This window comes from Ostrea edulis, chromosome 10, assembly GCF_947568905.1.
Source record: "Ostrea edulis chromosome 10, xbOstEdul1.1, whole genome shotgun sequence".
NCBI classification, from domain to species: domain Eukaryota; kingdom Metazoa; phylum Mollusca; class Bivalvia; order Ostreida; family Ostreidae; genus Ostrea; species Ostrea edulis.
Genome location: NC_079173.1, coordinates 31547144 through 31574288, shown reverse-complemented (window position 1 = coordinate 31574288; position 27145 = coordinate 31547144). Strand labels below are relative to the sequence as shown.

The 27145-nt window shown below is 35.0% G+C and overlaps 1 protein-coding gene across 5 annotated transcripts in view; it reads left to right on the top strand.

Annotated features, from left to right (window-relative positions):
* Nucleotides 1–27145, top strand: part of LOC125648776 (uncharacterized) — a 235422-nt gene that overhangs the window by 2559 nt on the left and 205718 nt on the right. For 4 of the 5 annotated variants that reach the window (XM_056151082.1, XM_056151078.1, XM_056151081.1 and 1 more), the window contains exons 2-7: nucleotides 21425–21623; nucleotides 21798–21902; nucleotides 22149–22218; nucleotides 23793–23986; nucleotides 25366–25407; nucleotides 26328–26381. In XM_056151082.1, the coding sequence (XP_056007057.1) occupies nucleotides 21425–21623; nucleotides 21798–21902; nucleotides 22149–22218; nucleotides 23793–23986; nucleotides 25366–25407; nucleotides 26328–26381 (664 nt within the window). The remainder of the gene's footprint in view (nucleotides 1–21424; nucleotides 21624–21797; nucleotides 21903–22148; nucleotides 22219–23792; nucleotides 23987–25365; nucleotides 25408–26327; nucleotides 26382–27145) is intronic. The other variant, XM_056151079.1, reaches the window with a different exon arrangement.

Genomic DNA, 27145 nt, shown 5'->3' with positions numbered 1-27145 from the left:
GTCACAAAAACCCACTGAAGCAAAAACTTGGACAAAATATTATTCAGCTGTATATCATTTTTCTGTTTCGGAGACCTATGTTTCCCTTGTCAAAGCTCTTTTTCAATGTGAGCCTTCAAGTCAGCACTTTGAAATGTGTAGCAAAATCTTTGATAGAGTCACATCTGAAGTTCTAAAAAGGCAGAGTGATCTTATTTCACTGAGTAATCCCTCTCCCTCCCCAATAAAAGAAATGTCCGATTCAGGAAGAGGCAAGCTTAGGTATATATTTGGGAGGTGCATCGCAAAAAGTCGTTTCCATTACATGAAACAATCTATGAATAGTGTGTATAAATCAACACATAGAAATCAAAACTCAAAATTATTTTTGAAAGTTAAAATGCTTGACTCTCTTACTGAAACGTACGCATTTCTTGAAAATTCTTCAAAGTATAAAGAAACACTATTTCAAACACAGAGAAAACAAAACTTGACAAATGGATTGACAAACATAAAAGATCAATCATTTGAGTTTATCATGAAAGTAGAAAACAAAAGGTCTTCTTTACAAAATGAACAGACTTTTTCAGCACTGGGCGCAGATTTGCTGAATTATACTCGAAATGAAATTTTGAATGACCTAGGTATTTTTGAATTTTGGAAAAGGTTGTTTTCTGATTTTGAACCTAAAGACCCTATCTTTAAGGTTAACATTGAAGATGCTAATGAGTGTCTGCTTGAATTGTTCAAAGACATTATTGAAAGATTCTGCAAAATTGCAGATAATGAGTTTAGGAAAAAATTGCTTCATGTCCTAAAAAAAACAAAAACTGAACGACTAAGGAGGAGAGTTGATTTAAAGCAGAGTGCATCATGTACGCTTAAAATGAACAGTTTACTTGAAGACAAATCTGAGTGCAAGCGCAGCTCTCATTTGAAACTTAAATCACTTATTTTTGATAGTGGTAAGTCATGTTTGCAAAATTTTACCAAAAAAGACTTATTAAAATTATGCTCTGCATATGGTATTCAAGTTTCCTCCTCAGCAAAAAATGATAAAATCAAAGAAATGCTTTGTTCAATAGTGGCGTCTTCAGATGAGATTACACATCCACTGTACTTGAATGAATGTGGTACTATAGAAAATCTCCCCCATCAAACATTGACCTCTGCCCCAGAACCTGCCATATCTACATTTTCTCAGAGTGAGCCTGCCTCATCATCAACACATTCAGAATCACCCCCTTGTACTAGTACATGTATTTCTGGAAACCCAAAGAAAAACATAAAATCAAGAAAAAGAAAGCCTACAAAATTTAGGTTTACAAAGAAAAAATGTAAACAAGCAGATAAATGTCAATTACAATGTCCTTTATGTGAAAAGAAATATGAAGATGGGGAGGACTGGGTAGCGTGTGATTTATGTGACACTTGGTACAATCGCCAGTGTCTTAACATTTCTGATGATCAATGGATAGGAATTGAACAGGAAGACTGGTATTGCCCTCTTTGTTTGAAATAACAAAGTCAAATTTCTTAATGAACTGACTTCACTTAACAGTAATTAATTTACCAAAATAACATACTTCTTAGTCATCTTCAGAGAATTTTATTGAGAATTTACATTGCATTGCATATACATGTTTCATATTAATGTAGTCATATTGAGTACATTGATGCTATGAAATGCTAGGAAAATGTCAATTATGTTTCTGTCTTTGGTCTCTTTGGAGGGAGTGAAAGAGCAAATGGTTTTGCAGAATGTTTACCAGCATTTGATTTTGTTGAGGTTGTTGTCTGACCAAGAATGATGCTATTTATTCCGGTCCTGTACTCATTGTAGTTGGGGTTAGTATTTGCACCATGATATAAAGCACGCTGCTGACAGAAAATGTTCTCAATTATGTCACTATTAATTCGACTCGGAGCAATTTCAATTTTCAACTCAAGGAGACTCTTTTTTACAAGTGACATGAACCCATGGTATGTGAAATCAATGTCTTCTCTTGTTTCCATGGTAATTAGGGACTTGTGTCTCTTATTTTTTTCATCATCTTGTAAGTGTTCACTTTCCCAAGCCTTAAAGTAGTTGTAAACCTCAGTAAATGATTTAAGTCTTGTATCATTGATGTCTTTGATTGGTCTTGAATCATTAAATAAAGACACAATGGAGCTTGTATACTTCAGAAATTGAAGAACACTTGTCATCTCTGCTTGTCCAGCAGCATTCAGTGTCTGACTGTAGCAAGTCATTAAATTCAACATATCTAAATCAAGTGTCTCAAATGCTAACTTATTCCGCATTTTCTGGGCATTGTTGGGGAAAATATGTTCATCACTCAGTTTATGGTGAATTCTAAAACCGTTTGTGCAGTCCCACTGGTATGCATCTACCCACATTTTCCATATTATATAATGGCCATTTACTGTGAGAAGCCTTTGATGACTGGACAAAAAACCACTGCTTAAAACACTGTTCCTTATTTTTTTAATCAAATGAGATGGGTCCATCAGAAATATCATTGTTCTAGTAGGGTTTTTGTAACATTTTGCTATCATTTTATGCTCAGCTGGATTGTTGTCAGGGAAGTGCATTTTGACAAATGCCCTGTTATTAGCAGAACCATCTAGGCTAGAGTAAATAGGCTGGAATCCCCATGAATGCAAAGCATCGACACAGGTCCAGAATGTAAGAAAAATGTCAGCAGGCGGTGCCTGAGTGTTAGGAAAATTGGCAAAAGGCCATCTGAAACCTGTGAGACCAGTAAAAACAAACTGTAAAACATGGTTGGCTAATTCACATTCAGCCTTTCTTGTATTTAACACTTGCATTTGTTTGACATGAGTTCCACTGTCTGAAAGACCTATAAACTTTGTTTCATTTTTGTTGTTGACAATTTGGAGATCTTCTTGTATTGCCATCTCATCTAATATCAAACCACCATAGTATCCTTTTACTGTTAAGTTTTGGGATTTGGCCTCATTATTCATCCATGACATCATGTCAAAGGATATCCCAGGTTTTTGATGAACTGCATTTTTGTATCTTTGAAGTAATGATTCACATGGCAAATGTAACCAATTATTTTGTGTTAAATCTCTGTATGCTGCTGGATTTCTATTGTACAGACTTAAAGCTATGCAAATGACATCCTTGTCCCATCTCATTCCTGTTTTACTTGTATTGGAAGCAATGATTTGAGAATGTATCAATGTTATCTGATTTTGCTTCAAATTTGGAGCCAATATTTTTAATTTTTCCAATACTTCCTCTGTTGAAAATTGGCAGACATTTTCTTTATCAGATATTTTAGACTTGCAGTAGTAGTTTTTGTTTCTAAAAACTTTTTGGCATTTTTCACATACTGATGATCTTGACATTAATTGAATGAAATGATTACAGTCTTTGGATCTTAATATTGTTACAGTTTCACCATTTTGTTCACAGATCTCTTTGGTACATTTTGAAATGTTTGTATATTTGTTTTCATTATTTGATATGTCATACCCTTGACATGGACGAATTACTTTCATACATCGGAATAATGCTGGAACAGAGCTTATATTGAAATCTACCTCTTGTGGAATATTGTAATGTAAAAGACAATCTAAATCTTTGTTATCTAGACATATTGAGATTTTGTTGCTTCTCGATATTTTCAACTGTAAAAAGGAATTCCTCCCATTAAACTGGATATTTAAAAAATGTCCGAATACAAGTGTATCTGCCTCTCTCTTCAAAACAAACCAATCATTTGGTATCATGTTTTCTAAATTTTCAAATAATACTTCAGATCTATCAATATGAGAAGCAAGTACAACATTTCTGTAGCTGTTAACTGGTTTTCCATCTACTTCGCTTCTTGTTGTAGATCTCACAGCATTGGGGAACAGTTTTAAAACCAAATTATTGAGACTCTTGGGATCTTTTATTCCTTGAGTTTTTTCATTTTTAAATGCGCTACATATCTTTTCTAGACTTAGGTTTCCACCAGCGACTTCTTTGATATTTTCACTTAACCTGCAGTAAATAAAACTTATCAAGCCCTAATTTCAATTTGTATGTTATGCAAAATCATCAATGTTTTCCAAGACTTTTAATATCAGGCTCATTACACACTATACTTGTGCCTTCCTGTCAGTGTATATTCTCATTCATTTTTTTTTTTGGAAAATGTATTTGTTTAATTGTGCTCTTAAATAATACATGTACCATAATTATCTTAATGACTTCATTGTTACAAATTTCGTTGTAATTTTTCTGCACAAAGAGAACATATTTTGTTTCAATTAAGAAAATGTTGTGTAATTTTGTGTGAAATTCACAGGAATCTTTATATACAATTATATATACATGATTATTTTCATATTTATAAATCTATTCAAAATTTTGTAACCTTATTAATGTATGGGAAGAACACTATATGAAGGAAAGATTATATATGTATGATAACAATAACAATATTACTGCATTATTATTACTATTGGTATATCTAGTTATTAAAGGGGAATATCAAAATTCTTATTTAGAGTCAACCACAATATTGCAGAATTTCTTGAAGAAATATATTTGTTAGATATGTTTGAATAAAAATTGGTTTTGTTTGTTTCTGTTATTGTTTGTTTATTCTATCTGTTTGCATGTTGTTTACTTGACACTTTGGCACATTTTTTTATGTCACCACTTGCTGGTAATTTAAGGCTCCAAATTGTTTAGAATGACATGCTCTAAGTGTCAGAGAGTAGATGCAGTATTAAGGGTTCTTTTTTCATAGCACACTGCGTATTTTAAATAGTCTATTATGAAAGCTGCACCATATACAAGAAAGTTGGTCACATTCTTACAACAGGCCTGGGGCAATGGTAATGTGTAATGGTAATGTAATGACACCCAATTTCATTGTATTATGGTTTTACGCTGTTTTGACATTATGTCGACCATTTTACGGTGGGAATAAATGGGCCATTTTTGCATTGCAAGTAATGGTAGTGCATTACTTGTAGAAAATATACTGTAATGCACATTACATTCCATTACATTACTTCAAATATTTGATGATATTTCGGAGGTTTAGATTAATGCATTATATTAGTGATTGACTTTTAGACTTTATGACAAAAAGATCAACCTCATGTATATTAATGTCTTTCAAGTTAACAGTATAAAATTTAATGAACAGCATTTTCATTCTAATACCTAAGGAACACTTCAAATATTCATTTAGAATTTCCCTAAGGGTATTTTTAAGGTTTCAAAGTAAACTGTTGTGAATTGTTTTCAGAAATTGCTCTTTCTAATTGAGTGACATTTTCATTCTTGAATTAAACATTGAGCAGTCAACCAATTAGAATAGCCTACAGATACTAAAGGAAATTTTAAAGTGTTGTAATGTAATATAATCATAAATAATGTGTAATATAATGCATTACACTTCAAAATAGGGGTAATGATAATATGGTAATGTCAAAATTTTCTAAGTAATGATAATGTAATGCACTACACTGATCTATGTAATTGACCCCAGGCCTTTCTGACAACTTGCATGCATGCAAGGGAGCATATATTTCATTAACACAGGCACTTATTAAGGAGGGGGTCCATGTATGAAACAAGTGCCTGTGTTCATAAGCTAAATTGTACCTATTATGTTCTGGATCCCCAAAAGGATTTATATTTGCAGTGAACAAATCACTAATGGCAAATAAAGAAAATTAAAATTTTCACAGAGCAGGAAAACTTTTTTATTAAATTAATTCTATAATTATTATATTGAAAATGAAATTATTGGGGGGGGGGGGGGGGGGGGGGTAATCAAGAAATTGGAGAATTAGACCTTTCTTAAACAAAGGAAAGAAAGAGGTGGAAAAGAATATTGAATTAATATTTAAATAAATATTTAAAGATTTTTGAATACTTTTTTTGCAATTTCACAACTAGCCAGAGTTTACCACCACCACCACCACTCTGAACATTCACATCTTATATAGTTAAAAAAAATTACAATTCTTAAAATATTGATAAATGGTTTACCATAAGGCTAATGGATAACAATCCATTATTATGATTTTTCCCTCGTTTACATTTCTCTCCAAAATTCTCTAGATTTTACCTATTCATTCGGTTGTCTCTGGATTTGTTATAGTCTTAACACTAAAGTTTAAACGAAAGTCTTTTTTTTCAACAGACCTCAATTACTTTTATGTTAGTCTTACTTAGGCCTAAAAATTATATTATTCCATAAAATAATTACTTTTTATTTTTCACACGCAGTATGTTTTATCTCTATAAAAAAAATTGTCCGTAGATCTTACGACCGGAAGTTGTTGTAGTTGATGAATCGTCTGAAAATGTGAAACGATAGGAATCGATGAATAAATGAGTAGTTTATAGCCATGGGGCTTCGTGTAGGGTACTGGGAACTATACATCAGCAAGGACAATGTCTATTAAAGCGACTTATATCACAAAGGTGAAGATGAATGGCAAACTTATCGTAAAATGAGACTTGAATCGAGAGGTGTCCTAAATCTAGTTAGGTACCTTGTGGTATTATTAAGGAGGGGGCCCATATGTATGAAACAAGTGCCTGTGAGATCAACATCCGATTCCATGAGGCAGTCCGATGCAAGTTGTTTCGGCCTTTTTACAGTTCGGCCCTAGGTTTGTTCGGCCTCAAGTTTTTTCGGCCTTTTGTCGTTTCGGCCTTAGATACCAAGTCGTTTCGGCCAAAGTTTCGTAAGCTACAAAATACCGACAATGTGATGTTGTTTTTGTTAATATAGATGTGTATTGAATTTATGAGACTTTAATGAAGAGGAAATTTTGTATGATGAGGAAATAATTGGAGGTAGGCGTAGTGTTAGAAAAGATTATGAAATATATGCAAAATTGTTCGAACTTTCTTTTCCATTATGTTTGGCAAATTGTGATACCATGATCATTGAGAATAGTTTTTGAAATCATCAAGGCAAACTTTTAACCCCGAAATATAATGATTTCTCAACAAATTTGTGCTGTAAAATTTCAATTTAGCATTTGACATGTGATTTCGACGCAAAACCTATAGATATTAAAAATCACTTTGAAATCATGTGAAGACACTACAAACAATTGTGCATTTTTTGTTAGTATATCTATAAAAAAAATTAGCTACAAGTAATACTACACTAACTTTATTCGAAAAGGTATTTTTTCAATGAAATATATTTAGTGAAAAAATAAACAATTATGACTCATGACCAGGTGCTGTACGCTGTAAACTGATATGTTGTTATTTGCGTAGTTAGTGTATGTTAGGTTCAGTTAGTAATTTACGGGTGAATACAATAATGTTGATAATAAAATCTACAGTACAGACTACGAGTATTCCCCAACACACGGTGTAAAATGTCCGTGAACACAGTGTATGTGTATTTCGAATACACAAGAAGACTGCCTTGTCTAAAAAAATTAGTCCCTGATACCCACCGTGAGATCAGTATCTTGTTTAGAAAAAATGTATTAAACGATTAAAAAAGCAATGATTTCTTTCTTTCCCGGAGAAATAAATGGCAAAATCTTTTAATTTCTTGAATTACTTAATTATTACTTGAATTACTTTATTGGGAGAACTTAATTTTTTCCAAAAACTCTTAAAATTTACGTAATTTTATTCATTTTACCTTATAAAAATGATAGAAAACATTTTTCATCGACTTTCCCCGTGTACAATTATTTGTTGAACTGTCAGTAAACGATGCATTCAGCTACAAAGCTGATGTGATCTCTCTCTCTCTCTCTCTCTCTCTCTCTCTCTCGCCGACCAAACCTATTAAGTGAGGACGTCCTCACAATGTGTAGAAGATAATACACACATATACTATTCCAAAGGCAAAAAAGTACTATGTTAGGTATAGCTATAGGGATACCTGTAAAAGTTTACCTAATACTATCTCTCTCTCTCGCGCGCGCTCTCGCTCGAGAAGGTTTTAGATTCAGTTGTGCCTTCCTTATTTTAATGCATCCAAATTAAAAAAAAATTCAATATAGAAATTAGAAAAATGTTAATGATCGATAGCGTATATGAAACCATCATCGCAAAACACGGGTTATTGTTTCATTCTATTTCACAAACGTTTGTGAAATAGAATGAAATAATAGCCCGTGGTTTGCGACGATGAGAGAGAGAGAGAGGAGAGTTCCCTCCCACTATTTTTGACGATATTAAAGATATATTGGGTCCCCCACCTATGTTGATAGTAGCAGTGATGGAATATGAGAACAATGAACAATATAACATTTATGCTTGAAAGTTATTAATTCAATCCATGTAGTGACCCATGCACCCACTTCACAAATCACCAGGTTGGAGATGTAGTTTTAGTTACCCCCACCCACCCATGTACACGATTTAGGGTTTTGAAGTTCGGACAAAAGCACAATTTTTTGTTGTTATTGTTTACTTTTGAATTTTGGATAAGTCAACATGCAACATGCCCCCTCTTATACTCTGAAAAAGATAAGTAATGTTAGCAGGAGGCTCTGAAAAGTTCAATCTGCAGTTTGATGATGTTTCGTCATTCAATAAAAATTGTTTATCAGGACTGCTTGATTTAATTAAACAATATTTTATGTAGTTATATAATGTAAACAAGATAAAATATATAGAAAGAAGAGATTCAAAAACATATATACATATACTAATGAAAATAATCATGAAACAATAGAAGAAAAAATAGTTGGGAGTAGAAAAATAACCGGAAAAAAAACACCAGAAAAAAAAATCCCACAAGCCTGTATGGATAGTACAATGATCTATGTATAACTTGTATATTCCATGCAAATTCAAAAGGTTTTTCAGGGCCGTAAATTAACCTTCAATTTGGAGGAGGCAGGAAATTAGGCGGGGGTCTGGGGGCTGCCCAGGCCCCCAGACGCTGAGCACATTTTGTGCACACTGAACACGTTTCGTGCAAAATCCTTGATTCTAGGGCCTTCTAAGATGTTACTTGACTAACGCATTCTAAAAGAAAGATTTGGAATGCTTTTTAAGGGAGGTATCATGTTCTTAGTTATTGGAAACAACATAAATTCTAATGAACTTTAAATCTTAATATTTTTTGGCTCAAAAGTTGGAGGAGGCAGCTGCCTCCTCCGCCTCCATGTAATTTACGGCCCTGTTTTTCGCTGGATAGAACAAGTGGGGGTCGCGGATATTTGATGTTTGACTTCTAACAAACTATGTGAAATATATTGGGTCGGCGCGGTAGCTATAGATTTTGAAATATGATCCCCCATTTTCAGTAAATGTGTGCAATTCACAAATTTATTTGCTGAAAATTTTGAAAAAGAATTCCAAAAACTGTCTCTCTGTACATTTTCATATAGCTAGTTACACGTAATTGCAGAAAGGAGAATATGATTATCAATATGTCATGCGTTTTATTTTTACACTAAGTCCATCTAATCTATATAATATTCACGTTATAACATAAGCGCCCAAATAAATTAACATTTGAAATGAACGTTAGATTTTTGAAAGGTGATATTGCGTTAGTTTCTCTGTCAATCCGTATTTCTGAAAACGAAAATATGTTAATTGCCAGAATATTGAAAACATCAATGGAAACAAAGTCTTGGGGTATATTTCATGTTGATAAAAAACTTGCAGATGAGAATATGATCTTTGTCATTAAAATAGTTGTGCCTTAAAAATAACTGCATCATATGGTACCGGTTTATAATTTAATCAGCATCATACTGTGTAATGTAATCTGTAAATGACATATCATTCTTTGATGGTGTTGACTTCCTTGTTTACACCAAAGACATATATAACAGTTTTCGAAACAAAGAAATATCAATTTTGATATATTAAGATGAGAAAAAAGACTTAATTTATTGGTACTACAAAGGTATTCAAAAGTAAGGCCGAAACGACTAGGGCCGAAACGACATCAGGCCGAAACTACTAACGGCTGAAAAAACTTGGGGCCGAACTGAAAAAAGGCCGAAACGACCAGAAATCAGGCAGTCAGTGGTTATCTCTTAAATAAGATTGGGCCCCCACATTGAATAGGATATTCATGCTTTTAAAACTTTAAAAGGACATATTTGATCACTTTTAAAACTGCGGTACACACTTTCTAACCCTTCAGTGAGTGTTCCGTATCTACAAGATTGAAATCCACACATGCCATAAAACATAGCCGTTTTAAAACCTTAAGTATTAACCTTGGAATAATGACAATGTAATGATTTATACGACAGTAAGTTCTAAATCAGAATCTAGGTTAGGAGTGCTCTGATTTTCGTTTGACAGTTGAACTATGAGTATTGGGTGTCATTAGGTTATCACACAAACACCGCGCAGTAATCTTGTATGGGTTGTAATAGTTCTTTGCGGGCTAATTTTCCGTGATCACCTTAAACATAGTCCATGTATTTCTCAATAAAATTTAAATAATTGGAATTCCAAATTCATTTTCCACATTTTATGTGTTAAATTTAGATCAAATTAAATTTCATTGATATGATTGATTTATTGGATCTTGCTTAACGTCTCACTCGAGAATTTTTCACTTATATGGAGATGTCATCAAGACCGGTGAAGGGCTTCAAATTTAGGCGTATACTCGGCGCTTACCGCCATTGAACAGTGAGGGTTCTTTAGCGTGCCCCACCTACTGTGATACGGGTCATCCGATTTTAAGGTCATCTCCGAGGACCCGTGACATTCACACGTCATGCCGAGCGTTTGGCGATGAAACTGTCACTCCCTGTTTTAACTGCATTGTACTTTGGTCTGTCGCGGCCGGGATTCAAACCCCGGCTTACCGCATGCGGGGCGAATGCTCTAACCTCTCGGCCACCGCGACGGTTCATTGATATGAAAACTATTAGCACACCAAACGGTTCATTATCTGACGCGTAGTGAAAACAAAGTCAATATTCAAGGCTAATAATATTTACGTAGATTTCATTATTTCTAAGTTTTAAAGTACTTCGATTTCAACAGCTGAGAATTTGCGACGGAAATGAAAGCAGAATGTAAATACATGTACTAGTCTCAGAAATAAATTTCATTTTTAAAAATGCAATAGGGCATAAACAGCAACGATTCACGCTGGTATAGATACTGCAGATTAAGTATGCCGGCTTAAAGCATCATAGTTCACACCTTCATGTATTTTCAAAAATAAATTTTATTTAAAGTGACAACCGGTGCGTTATTAATAGCTGTATCCGCCGGGAAATGTCCGATGTAAGCTGTACAAGGAAGACAGTTGTGTGTATATTTATCCACGCTACGGTATGTCGTGTGCTGCTTATAGAAAATATTGGCAGCCAAGAAGCGACTTAAATAAAGTTTGTTTTATAGCCATGCCTCACAACGGGAGGTTGTTTAAATTATGTCGATCCAACATGATCGACGAATTTATGAGGATGTCATGTATTCATCGCAAGAGTGTATTGAGAATGTTTGACTGTTCCAGCTTGTTACACGAATCCGTGCCTAAACTGTGTTGTGTCAGCTTTATGGTGAATCATTTCATTTACATACATGCCTTCAAGTTCTGTTAAGTTGTATCAAACGTGCTTTGTTATAATATCCATGCATCACATTGTATGATGTTCAGTTAGGGTGGCAGCGTTTTGGTTTTACGTTAATGTTAGATCAACGACTGGTATACATGTATGTAGCTCCGTTATCGCAATTGTGTCGTTTTGTGCGTAGCTGCGTTAACATGACTGTGGATGGCAGTTACGATAAACCATTGAATGTTGTGTTCATTTGCGTGACCTTGAATACGTGTTGTTTACAGTTACTTTAAACGAGCGCGTGTTTGTGTATTTGCTTTTTGTTTATAGTCATATCAAAACAGTGAGTGCTGAGTTCAGTTGCTGTGTTTTGGTTATTTCCATGTTATTGTTAGACCGAAGACGTCATTGAGTTTATGTATGTCATAATTTAACATTTAAACCAAAGACATGTTGTTTGTAGTTGTCTTTCATGACCGACAACATGTTGTGTGTACGTTTGTTCTTCTTAAACATGAAAGGTGAAGATAGCGAACAGTGATCATATGATGTTGTAGGATTGATTTTGTAATGTCCAATTATATCCGGATCACTTTCAGTTAATTTACCGATCCAATCTTGTCAGAATATGATGTTTAGTCAACTGACATGTCAACCCACCATATTTCCACGATATTTCGATGTCTATATAAGCTGTAGTGATTTTGAGCTCCTTTTTACTTAAACTTACAGATGTGTTGGAAAACACCTTTTATAGTCGTCTGAGTAAAGTATTAACGTTGAAATAATATTGAATCCTCGGCACCGCACGGCACTGCATTTTGTAATAGGGGGTCTGATCGTTTTCACAACCTTTGATACAATTGATCACCCGCACCTAAATTATACCGAGCGAATCAAGGCTCTAAAGGTAACACGTATGTAAAAGAAAAAAGTCAAAATCAGCAAAAGAAAAAGAGGTAATCTCTATATACGTTCACTGAAATTTTCGTGATCCATATGGGCGCCGCCATTTATTTTTTCATTACCTGCTTCAACAGTTATTCGCGATTTATTTTGAATGCCAATAATAGAAGACCCTGACGTGCAATTCGTAATTTAAACACTCAGTTTGTTCAAAGTGAATAGTAAAATTATCATTGTAACAGATGTTAGCAAATAAATACATATAAACCCGTAATACGACTAAATAGATGAACGAGTTCATGAGTTTCTTTGAATAAGAATATACGATAAAATTACGGTTACTTTTTTACCATTTTGAATTTATTGGTTAAATTTGTTTAGTTTTAACAGCCTTTTTCATTGCATACGGAATGTATTATTGTTGTTTATAATTGTTTGCTTTGAAAAAGAGAAAAAAGTCGAGGCTAAATGTGACGTCACAATGCACAGTTTACGTCGCCTTGCGTTTTATTTCCCGCGTTCAATGAATAGACGGATCATGTAAAACTGTTGTCCCCATATAAACTCCTTTAATATTGAGATGTGACTGGGTGTTTAGTGCAAGGAAATTTCATTCAAAATATATATTTTTAAATGAATCATAATCTACCGTACTTAAAGACCCAATTTTAAGTTGACACCCCCAAATTGTAAGCTGCCTGCCAATCAAACATTTAACAATAGGTCTCAGGTGGAGTGACATCTGCAGACACTGTGGTCTGGGGCTACCCCAGAGAGGTGTTTTGATAACAATAACAGCCAATATCTACAGACATTCTTTAGATCTTGAGGAAGCCCAGTATACCTGAGTTTTGATAGCAATGACCTGTCCACATCTGTTATTTTCTTGTAATTCAATTGTTTTTTAAAAGGCCCCTGAACAATGCAATTTCAATATAATTGTAATTTTCCCCCTCTATATACCTGTACATGTATTATAAATTACACAATCAGAAATCAACCAATAATTTGCACAATAAGTTTTAAAACTTGTAACCTATTGAAATAATTTATGTCATCAATTTATGATATCTCTATATTTATAACAGAAATTATTCATTGAGTCAATGACAGAGAGAGAGAAAGAGGGGTGGGTGTAGAATGTGTGTCAGCTACCCTTAGGAATACAACCATTATTCAAACACTATGACCACAGAAACTCTACAGAGGTCCCTGAGAGAGGTCCTGTGTATATCAAAACTATATAAAAAAAAAAGCATGGACAGGTAGATTTCTGCCATGTTCTGCTTCTGTGTATTTCTTTGAGTGCCATGGGATACAGCAATTAACACCTTGGTAGACCCTGGCCACTCCAGGTAAATAACATCTGTTCAGATTAGGCTCCGCCTACATTTTCACTGACCATACGGTCATGAGATGGGTCTTTAACGGAATTATGATTACCACTTGGGACACTCCAATGACCATTACGTACATGCTTCGCTCGGTCCAACGGTCACACCGTATACATATTATTTCTAAGGTTCTTTTAGATTTGAATTTCGTTTGGTCTTATTTTCGAGTACCCTAATTTCTGTCGTATTTCAAACCTTGAGTCAGGCTTAATGACAACATAGTTTAACACACAAAAAATGACGTTTATCGAACAACACAAATATAAGACAAAATAAATAAAAGGTTGAACAATGATTCAAAAATGGTTAAGAAAAATCCTTGTCCCTAACTATACAGTCTATTATGATGATAAAATACCAACCCAGGGTAGTGACATTAAGTTTTCTCACATTATCACCAGTGTGAGATATACTTTACCCATGTGAGACAGCCATGTGAGATTTTTCTGTCTCACACTGCTGCGACTTCATTTGATTGTGACGTCATATATTTTCTATGATTTACGTTAAACGGTGAAGATTTACGTTACACGATGAAGTAAAAATATTTTGCAAATGTTATCTTTAAATTTTAATGTATATAGCTTTCTGTTGGACAACCTTGGGTTTTTTAGTTTACACTTTCAGTGTAAACCATTTTCGGGTATGCTCTTTCTGCCTGTTTAATTAGTTTTTGCATAGAAGTTCAAATGAGGATTTTGATAATTTAGAATTTTCTCAAAGCTTCTAAATTTATGCACTAAACTATAGGTAAAATGTGAGAAAAATAATCCTTCATTATTTACTCGTGTGGGATAGGAAAATTCCACCTCTGGAACAAGATTCGTCCTAGACTGCGAATCTTGTCCCCTCAGTGGAATTTCCCTATCCCACACTTGTATACTAATGAAGGATTCTATAAATCCTACCTAACTTAGACGGGGGAAAGGTCTAACAAAAAGAAAACTATCTAAATTATAGATTCATATGCCTAACTCTTAAGTGTTATGTTTTTGGGGTCTAAAATAATTTAACAGGGGCCATCGGAGAAAGACAAGGACTGGTTCACAACCTGCTAAATACCTAATAAGCCTGAATCCAAAGTGAGATACTTACAGCAAGTCAATGCTTTCTAAGTTCCTCAACTACCTAAAAAAATCAGGGTATTTATACTAAATTGGAACAATAGAATATTATAACTTTGAATATGATTAATAGAATATTGCCAGTATGATCTTTATCTGCATTATAGACCTTAGTACCACCCATAGAGGTTAAATTATGTACTTCCAGGTAATTATCCAATGATATTTAAGGTTACAAAAGTTAAAGATTGTTTTGATGATTGAATATGTTAATGTATACAGGAACTGTCAAATAAGACTTTACGTGTAAGTAAACATGTAAATGAAGGTAGTACAATGTCAGAGATAGGTAAATATATAAAATAAAAAATAGATAATATGCATATAGATTCATTCCTGTTACAACTTAACAAGTTTCTGCATATTGTAGTATATGAAAAGTGAATATAACGAACAGTGAGCAATCTCATAAATCCCATAATCAATCCAAAATAGACCATTTGCATAGAGCTCCATGAGTTGGCAAACACAGACCCCTGGACACACCAGAGTTGGGATCACCTGCCTAGGAGGAGTAAGCATCCCCTGCCGACCGGTCACAGCCGCCGTGAGCGTTATATCTTGATCAGGTAAATAGAGTTGTCCGTAGTTAAATTCAGTGTGCCATGAACGGTGTAACAATCGGTATGAAACACGTCAGACAGCTCTTAACACAATGGTAGGTTGCTTTGGCAAACTAGATCGTTATAATGACCATAGAATTTGCGAAGTACTGACTTTAAACGATTGCTTTGCTTGTTTTGCTGTTTTCCGCCACACTCAACAATTTTTCAGTTATCGGGTGATGCAAACCTTTTATTAGTGGAAGAGAGAACCCAGATACAATGTATCGGGGAAGATACCACCGACCTTCCGCAAGTAAACTGGGAAACTTTCGCACTTACCAGCTCGAAAGGGATTCGAACCCGCGCCGACCAAAGGTGAGAGGCCGTGTGATTCTGAGCACGATGCTTTAACCACTCATCCACGGAGGCCCTCTGACTTTAAACGAGACTGTTGAAAACCCTGTACCATCAACTTGTTTGTCATCTGATTCATCAATTGAACTACATATACATGATGTGAACTATCATTCGAATTCTTTCGTCCACCAATAAAAACTGGGCGCCACCAGATAACTGAAAAATTGGCGGAAAACAGCAAAAAAGAAACAAACATTCAAATTTATGGGCTAGAAATATTCAACATTGTCATTCATTACTTGCTTATTACATAGAGTATTTAAAGTCAAATCAAAATTTCGGCTTGAGCATCAATGAAAATACATTATTTATCGAAATGCGCATCTGGTGCATCAAAATTGGTACCGTATAAGTTTTACACCAGTCTAATGTCATATCTATGTAATTTACATCATAGTAAGTTCTCTTTTGGTTTTTCCATTCTAGTCGATCTTTTCCTACATGAAATTAAACGATGAAAATGATTAGACGGTTATTTATTACAAGAAGGAAAACAGTTCCATAGCACTACAGATATGTTGTTTGTATATGTACTATCATGACTTCGAGTTGGTTATTGAATTACGTTATTGCTAGTGTGATGACGTGTTTGATGGATGTTGTTGCGTAGATCTGATTGTATTTTGGTCAAAATCTAATGCTACTGTTAGACCGACGATGTATGTATGTATGTAGTAGCGTTAACTCGGATTTATCTGTTTATAATTTGTGTTCCCAAACGCACAGACCCTGAAATGTACTACCGTTCTGTTCTTGATAAGAACTATTCCGTTCCCACATCAGACCGTTCTGTTCAAACCGTTCAGCGTTCTATTCCCAGCCCAAAGCGTTCTCAGCCCAAAGCGTTCTATTCCCAGCCCAAATCATTCTATTCCCAGCTCAAAGCGTTCTGTTCTCATCTAAAACTGTTCGTTCCCTCAAAGCGTTCGTTCCCGCATGGCCATTCAGAACTCTCGCGTCAGTCTCTTATTGTAGGTCAACATTGCGCTTATCGATATGGAAAGACTATCGTTCTTGACTCGACACAATATTTTAAGTTGTACAAGGGTGGAGAGTTCCGCAGTTGAAATCCGAAAAAAAGTTTACTGACACATGCAATTGATCACTGTTCGTTATCTTCACCTTTCACAAACTACCAGATGACATTGGCTTCCTTCATATTTCTTTATAAATTTTGGCAGCGTCTTCAAAGCCTTTTTAATGGAAGTGTATCGAATGAGTGCCACGATGTGTCCCATCAATCAACATGGTTGTTTGTTTTGATGTTTTCCGCCACACTCAACAATATTTCAGTTATCTGGTGGAGCCCAGTTTTTGTTGGTGGAAGAGAGAACCCAGATACAATGTACCTGGGAAGATACCACCGAACTTCCGAAAGTAAAGTGGGAAACTTTCCCACTAACCGGCGCGAGCGGGATTCGAACCCGCGCCGACCAGAGGTGGGAGGCCGTGTGATTTTGAGCGCGATGCTCTAGCCACTCGGCCACGGAGGCCTCAATCAACATGATGAAAGGTGAATATAACGAACAGTGATCAATCTCATAACTCCTATAAGCAATACAAAGTAGATAGATGGGCAAACACGGACCCCTGGACACACCAGAGGTGGGATAAATCGCCATGATCTTGAAATAATATGGATATTCTCCTATCGGGTTTAAACGCAAAATAAATATTTTTTGATTGAAAATAATCGTTGTTAACGAATTTCAAATTAGAATCCTTAGTTATGACTTATTATTAAATTACATGTAAATGCAATGATACATATGGTACATTTATTTTGAATATGCATATGATAAAGAATGAAAACGGTTTAACGCGCTATATAGTGTGTAATGTATATATCTATAGCTATATGAGCCCTTGATTAAAGGTCACATAAAATATATGTACAAAATGAATTCCTCTTTTAAATCACCTGTGTATTAAGTAATCGGGAAAAAAATATTCACATTTTTTTAGCAAAGGGTGGCAATGTTGTATTGTATAATGTTGAAATTAGACCTAGTCTGAATGATTCAATTCATATGTTTTTAATGTGAAGTTTTCTATCTATTCATTACATTACAATATACTTAACGTAATTTGCCGAATATAATAAGCATTTGTGTTTAATACGCACCCCCTTTTCATCCTGAAAATTGGGGGGAAAAAACCACTTTGTGTGTATAATACGGATAAAAAAACTGACCAAGCAGTAATTTTAATTTCATATGTTACGGTAATTTTCACTGAATATTTTTCCAGAAACAATGAATTTTAAACAAAGAATAAGAATTAGCACATCACGAATCTATATTTTTGAGACACGTGTAACAGTGATCTTGACTCTACATCGCGGAAATCTTCACTGAATATATCAACGGGGAAATATCCGGGAAATCATCGTTTCAATTTCAGCAAAGCATGATCTTTTGTAGCAATAAAATTTTAACAGACACGATATTTTCTTTGTACGGATGTGAGACATGGACAATGCTGGTTGAGACCGAAAGGAAAGTCCAGGCTTTTGAAAATAAGTGCCTACGGAAACTGCTCGGCATCCACTACTGGGAGCACAAAACCAATGAGTTCGTCAGAGACAAGGTCACCAGCCTGGTGGACCCCTAAGAAACCCTCCTACAGATGGTCAAGAGACGTAAGATGGCCTGGTTTGGTCATGTCGTACGTCACGACAGCCTCGCAGACCGCACTACAGGGCACCGTAGATGGTGGACGCTGCCGCGGCCGACAAAGGAAAAGTTGGACAGATAATGTGAAGGAGTGGACCACACTATCCATGCCAGTACTCACCACAACGGCCCAAGACAGAACCGATTGGAGAAGGGTCTCTGCTGCTTTATCCCTCTTGCCTCGCCATCGACCTCTCCCGTCGCGGGATTGATGATGATGATGATATTTTCTTTGTTGAAACTTAAAATCAATTTGATAGTCGATGTAAATTAGCATTTTTTTTTGGGTAATTAACACGCCATCCAGTGATGTGATGTATATATTCCCATGTGGATTTTAAGGCACTTATAATTGTATGTATTAATTTGTATTGCGGTAATCTAATGTCATTCCCTTAGTTTTATTTCAAATTATTTATGAAAAGTGAAGATAACGAATAGTAATCAATTTCAAAACTACTATAAGCAATACGAAATAGAATTAATCAAATTAAACATTTATTTTCACAAGCAATATATCTCTTTCCCGCAATATCTATGTATGAATAAAAAGTACCGAATGTGTCCAAAATGCGGAATTTGAAATCGGAGCCATCTTGGACCAAAGCGTTCAGCTCTCGATGAGAATCGTTCCTTCTCAATCTCAAAGAATTTAGATCCCGATAAGAAGCGTTCCGCTCTCTCTGATAACCATTACGTTCAAACCGTTCAGCGTTCGTTCCCCAAACAAACCGTTGTGTTTAAACTGTTCAGTGTTCGTTCATTGTTCAACTTGTGTAGTAGTATGCTTCAAGGTCTGTAAATAATGAAAAAAAAATGAAATGTAAGGCGTCATTATGTCGTAGAATACTGCTATGTTGACCAAAACTCTGCGAATGCATGACGTAACAATGTTTTGTTCCGCTCGTGTTGTGTTCCCTAATAACAATGATTTTAAAACTCGTGGGACATTGTTATATCAAATAATTACACAATGTTACTTAACTACGGGTCTGATATTTTTCGGCGCATATGTATTATCTAGTGATGTAGCCATAACGTGTTTCCTAATTATAAATGTTTAAAAACCTAAAGTGCAATATGCTATTTTGCATAATGTCGCTATGATTGCATGGCTGTGGTTGTGATACTTTTTCTGCACATGTGTATAACCTAGTAGTGCCTACTTTTTCCTAATGTATATAACGAGAAATCTGAGGTGAATGAGGCGTTATTGCGTCAAAGAACAACACCATATCGACATATATAAGCTGCGCTTAAGAATGAAACGATGTTGTGTTCTATCTGGTGAATGCATGTGATGGGATGCTTGTGAGGTGTTGTTATGTCGTTGCTTCCTTGACTAAGTATGTGACACCCTTCTGCGGAAGTGTATGAGCTAGTGTTGTGTGAGGTGGTGGTGTCATAGAATAATGCTATGTTACTTTATACTTAACTAGTGTATGTCACAACGATAGTGGGTTCCCTCACGTAAGTAAAGATATACTTTAATAGTGAGGCGTCGTTATATTGTAGAATAACGTGATCTTTTCTTGACTGAGTGTGTGATACTTTTCTGCGCGACTGTATGAACTAGTGTTGTAATCATGTGGTGTTCCCTAACGAAAATGATAAGAAACGTGAAGTGTGGGGCGTTGCTATTCCAAAGAAGTACATTTGATTTAAGAATGTATTATTTTCAAAATCACCTGCGCTGCTTTCGAAGTCCCTTTTTGTAGAGATGTTCGCGTGAAGCAAATTTGTACACCTCAAATATTGATTGGATGATATGTTTGTAACACCTCCATCTTTATCATTTACAATATGTACAACTTGATTGCCAAGAGTGTTTCAAATTTCAACTTCTGAAAGAAGCGAATTTCAAAGAGCTTACACGAAGCTTCCTTCCTATCAAGTTTACGATTTATCTGGGAATTTCCATCATGGTTAGGTTTTCTATGTTCGCGGTTGACGCATCTTGGTGATCAGCTTTTACAATCAAATGTAGCCATGGTATTGTTTTATGAGACTGAAAAACTTCTGAATCGATGAGGTTGCCATTTACAAGTTGCTTTAAATTGCTCCATCAATACAGTCCTCCAGTACTTTTTATTTAGCTCATGCTGCATCTTCAGATGTCCTTCTTTTACTGTGTACATTTCTTGAATCATCTTTTTTTAAACAAACAGCTATTGTTTCATAAATATTTCGAAAATTTGAAATGATTTTCTATTAATTAGGTAGGTATTCATGAAAACAAGCATCCAACAAAAACATTCATTTTGGTTTCTCCTGACTGAATATTTCAATTCGAACACTTCTTTTAAAACGGTCGTGATTCGATATTGACACGATATCGACAGAAAGAAAAATCAAACCTATTTTAGTCTTCATACAGCCATTACAAAAAGCGATCATGATTTGATATCGACACGATATCGACAGAAAGAAAAATCATGTATATTTCAGTTCTAACACTACGTTTAAAACGATCGTGATTTGATATCGACATGATATCGTCGATATCGACAGGAAGATAAATCAAAATCGATTTCCGTCCTCATGCAACCATTACAAAAACGATCATGATTCGATATCGACACGATAACGACGATATCGACAGGAAGAAAAATCCCTTTTATTTCTGTTCTAACACTATATCAAGAAAATTGATCGCGATTTTTCATACAACCATTAAAAAACCAATCATTATTCGATACCCACACGATATCGTCAGTAAAGGTAGGTGATCATTAGAGTGGTACGTATCGATATTGGTACGATGTTATTTTTGGTTTGTCGATATGGTATCTACACCGTGTCTTGGACATAACTCATAAACAGATAATCTTATGAAATAGTTTTTTATTTACGTACTTTTTCAGACTTCGGCTTCCACATTTAGGCTGTTTCCGGTAGACATTTGCCCAAAAAATGAAACTGAAGTGGAAGAAGCCTCGGAGAGACTTAATTGTTCCTTTGGTGACGACAAGACTACGAATGAGTATCACTGTGTACCCTTCTCAAACTTTACACAACTTGTCGAGTTTTGTTATCCGAAAACAAGTGGATTGATAGAAAAAGGTGTGCACACTAACAACCGTTCATCTTATACCTTTCAGCTGCATTTTTATCTTCATTTTCTCATGCAAATGTATATGGTAGAGAACATGGTAGAAAATGCTTATGTTTGTTTATGTTTGCTAAAATCTTGAATTGACTGTTACATGTAGTTTAAGGATTGTATCACTATTGAAGGACTTTGTATGATCCTTGAGGGATACACTTTGGATGATCGGAATTGTAGTCGTTTTAAGAATGGCTGTCCTGACATACATTATACTTCTGAGACAATGTACAAATGTGAGTAGGGATCATGCAGCTGAATAATATTATACCTGTACTTTATTTGGATCTTGTTTCGTTATCTTTTAGATATATGTTATATAATATGGTTCTATTTGTCACACAATAATGTTATCTAACTATAACTTGTGTTTTAGTCTAAGGGGAAAAAGTTCGATGTATGAACTCACTGCTATTTTCTTTATTTCCTTTATGCTTTTGCATTGATAAAATGGCATATGTTATTTGGTTGAATACTTTTAGTTCCTATGTGTTCGCGAATCAATACAGAATTCAGATGCTATCTGGCTGAACCCTCCTGTCCTCCTCCCAGGTAAGTTTTGTTTGTAAGCTACTTACACTCCATTCTAGAATGTTTCTCTCATGTAGGGACGTCACTAGTTTTAGTGCCACAAATTTCGACCTCTATGAGACGTCATGAATTTCAGAAGTGAGGGTTTGCAGTTTGTCAGTTTTTAAAGGCGTATCCTGTAATTTTCACTTGTAATGCCGAGTGTTTAGTGGGCAATATCCATAATCATAGAATAATAATAATAATAATAATAATTCAGCTTGTGTTCTGGTTGATAAACTCAAGCACGAACTAACTTCGGCTTCTTCACGCAAAGTATGTAAACTATCAAGAGAACATATTAAAGGTTTGTGCTAATATGATGTGAATAATTTAATTGTCTATTGACGTAAGATAAAATGGAATCAAGTGTGACATCATGTATAATTGGTTTTAGATATGAACGGTGTCCATGACTGCGTTTAAGTTTTGATTGTGTGGACAAACTTGCATCACATTTACGGCATTTCCTTATGGACTAGTAACAATCCCTATAATGTATACGTTGTCGTGGCACCCATATGGAAATGCAGTGTCCAGGGTTTTGATCCAGTGAACTTTTCGTTGTCTACGTAATGTGGGTTTTAGTATGATGGACGTGGTTTTTTTTTTTTTTTTTTTTTTTTTTTTTTTTAGAATTCTTGCTCTCATGGTAAAGCTCCCATATCTGAATTCTCTGACAATTCTTTGTTATCTTCGAAACTTGTGCGGTCTTTTTATATGTTTTATTAAATCTCTCAGCTTCCTCGTTTTCTTGTTGCAAGTACGATACTTTCCTTCGATGCCTTATTCAGTTTCTCTTCAGTAAAAGTTCGATTTCTTCCGAAATTTCTGGTCTTCGACTTTCTGTGACATTTTTTTTCTGACAGGCCGTATGATGTAGAACGTCTTATTACAAGTCGTATAATTCTCTCTGACATTATCGTGACCTCTCGGTATCTGGTGAAGCAACCTACTAATGCCAATACTTGTTTCCCTGTTGTAAATGATCCTCATAAATACATTCCTTTTCCCCCCAAAGTCCGTACGGCAGTTTTACCATTTTACAGCTCCTTGATTATTCGATTTGCACAGTAACTTGCGGGGGTGACATGTTTGCCCAAATCTTTTTAGGATATCTATTGTTATGAGATTGATCACTGTTCGTTATCGTCACCTTTCCTCTCGGTATCTGGTGAAGCAACTTACTTGTTTTCCTGTTATAAATGATCCGTATAAATCCATTCCGGCGGTTTTGTCATTTTACGGTTCTTTGCTGATGTGATTTGAACACTAACTGACGGGAGTTGCATGTTTATACTGTTTTTCACCTCTGCTTCCATTTTTACTATGGAAATGAAAATTAAGTTGTAACCCACCCCATACATCGCTTGCCAATTCACTACTTTCAGCGAGTTATGCAGAGCTAGTCAGTAACACCATCTAACATAATATTCTAGTCGGAGATGTTGTAATATATATCATTAAAAGGTACAAAAATATATCAAAGTGGTTCTATAGATAAATTGAAATGAAATATAGAGATATTTTTATTTTCTAATTCACTTCTTTTCCAGACAAGTTTCATCCGACAGCACAGAATCACAGAATACCACAACAGAGGAAAATATCACCGTGGATGTGAATACAGCAGCATGGGTTATAGCAATAGCGATATTAATTCCCGTCGTGATTTTTCTGTCTTTAGCACTGGTTTATTATAAATTCCAAACAACACAAAAAAGAACCAAAGAGAGAAATGATGTTGAAGGTGATGTATCAATACTAACATGCACCTGTACTTTGAAATGCGATTTATGTAATAGATTATTGGTGTTTTACGCATTCTATTTTCCATTTCGAAAATACAAACAGAAGGGATGAAGGATAAAAAGTGTGCAAGAGAAATAGTGCAGCTCGTATTTTTTATATTAATGACAAAATTACAATCACATGTTCATAAATACTGGGAATAATTTACATTAAATCTTTATTCACATGCCCCATATTTGACCAATTTAACTACCATAAATCATGACTAGTTACACAGATAAAAGGATAGATAAATATTACAAAAGATTCAAACATCTCGTTCAGCGTTTCAAATAGTATATTAGAGTTTGTCATTAGGTCAAATGTTGTTTGACGTCTCTTATATCGTTCTTTAAATTTGTATGCTAATTTTGACTACGGATTACCCTCTCGTTTTTATGTAAAGTATACTAGAATCCATCGATTTCTCTCTATCTATCTATTCATGAAAAAGGCAAATATAGCGAACAATAAGCAATGAAAAGGTGACAACAAACAATGATCAGTCTCATAATTCCTATATAAAATACATAATTATATACTCGAAATAAAAAAAAGCACACAGTCGTCCACTTCCACTTCGTATTTGGATATTTTATTGAAAGTAAATATTAACGGCAAACTAACCACTCAACCTTATGACAAACGGGATGATTTCAGCCTCTCCGTCGTCAACTTCCCCTTCTTATTTGGTAATATTCCATTATCACCTGCCTATGGTGTTTATATCTCTCAACAGATTCGTTACGCAAGAGCTTGGTCTGCGTATGGTCATGTTTTTTAAAGTTGATTGTGCAGGGGTTTCAACAGTTTCGTTTAAAGTCAACATTTCGCAAATTCTATGGTCGTTATAAAGATCTAGTTTGCCAATACAACCTATCATTGGGTCAACTGATGTCTGACGTGCTTCACATCGATTGTTAGACCGTTATTAGGACACTGATTTTTACTACAGATAACTCTGTTTACCTCAAGATATAGGGCTCACAGCGGGTGTTACCGGATGAAAGGGGATGCTTACTCCTCCTATGCACCTGATCCCACATCTGGTGTGTCCAGAGGTCCGTGTTTGACCAACTATCTATTTTGTATCGCTTATAGGAGTCATGAGATTGATCATTGTTCGTTATCTTCATCTTTCATATAGGGCAAAATATCAGAAGTGGAATCAAATGCTTCGGCGGAGTAAACATCCCCTGTCGATTGATCACATCCACTGAAAGCCCTATACATCAGGCGAATGAAGTGATCTGTAGTCAGAATCTGAGTACAAAGCGTCTAACAATTTGCATGATTTCATTTTCTTTTAAATTAGTGTTTCTATCATTCAATTCATAGAAATGGAGAGCCTTTTGGAAGGCCAATCTTTCCAGGAAAATGGTGAGTTGTGACATATTATGGAAGAAATACACGTACAGGTAACACAAAATTAAAAGTTAAAAAAATAACATTTGCATATAAGTTCGTTTCGTTTTACGCAACATTTGATAATTTCCCCATTCGCAACTTTACGTTTAGTAACACACATTTTGACTTTTGTGTGACATTCCAGGCCAAATAGTAAAAGATATCCATCATGATTTATTGTAACACGCCGTCTCCATGGTTAGGGTCATAGTTAAAACAGCAGTGACTAATTTCGGGCGTTTGGTGATCGAACAGTCACTCCCTATGTCAAACTCTTACCTCCCATGCGGCGCCAGGATCAAATTCTTTCCTCCCGATTGCAAAATGAATACCCTTACCACTCGACTAACACAACTGTTACTTGCAGATAATACAAATGTCTGAAAAATATAATACAACAAACCTATAGATGACATTCAAAAGCTATTTCCCATATCTATCATAAAAAATATTTTTGTAGAGACAGATGCATTTAAAATTTCTTCCAAAGAACGTCACAGTACTACGTATGAGTACTGTATACTCATTTCACCTTTTGACAATGTTCTCTGCAGTGGTATTTTAGTGCATTCCATTTCGCATAGCTGTATGCAAAAACAATGCTGGTTGTTTTCATCTCTAGCTTCATAATGTTTTGCGAGAGATAGGAAGTAATATCTAGAAAACAGATCCGTGTAGATACCATATAGAAATCGTTGAATTTTGATTAAAGTTTCTGTAGTTTTAATGTTTTGATTTTTCACTGAAATATGAATAGAGAATTTGTACAAACTAAATCACATATAACCATAAGTAAAAACGCTAGTCGCATTAAATGTTGGTATGGCGGGATTATTTAATATTATCTATGAAAATAACTTTTCAAAATAGTCTCGTTTCTTTTTTATATATAGTTAGAGCGGATGAAGATTCATCTTCGTTGAATCCAGGAGACACAGAAATCACGAGTAAGATACAGTAACTTTAGTGAATACCTTAATCAATATTTCTACCCAGAAATTATCAATAGATAAATTCACTTTATGAATCACGTTAATTGTATCATGTATGCATATAGCGCTGAAAAAGTTCCAGCAATAAAATTGTCGAAGGTAATATAATTTGATTAATCTTAACAATTCTATAAGCAAAACAACATTCAGAGCAGGATAAAATTAAGGGTAGTGAATACATGGACTTCAGGAAACACGTGAGCTAAAATACGTAATTGAGTAAGTATCCACTGTTGGCGGGTCACATTTTCAATACGTCCTACAGTTTCCCTGCTTACTAAATTTATCATCTAGAGATTAACAAAATCAAGCCTTCACTGTGTTCTAAGCTAGGTAAATATGAACTTTGTAGCAGTAGAAATTGGATGATCGCAGGTCGTTAGTAAATAGAGAGAGTTAGTGTCTGAAACGGCGTAGATAACGAACTAACGTACAGAATAAAAGGTGAAGATAATGAACAGTGATCACTCACATATATAGTTGGGCAAACACGGACCCTGGATATACCAGAAGTTGGATCAGGTACCTAGGAGGTTTACGCTTGTCCTGTCGACCGGACACATCCTCCGTAATCCCTATATTTTGTGATACACACAGACACTCTTTGAGTGCTGTTGGTTGGTTGTATATTAATTAACATCCTTCTTGAGACGTAACCAATGCTGATGAAGGGCTATAAAATCGGCACTTATGGCATTTGAGCAGGAAGGGATCTTTAT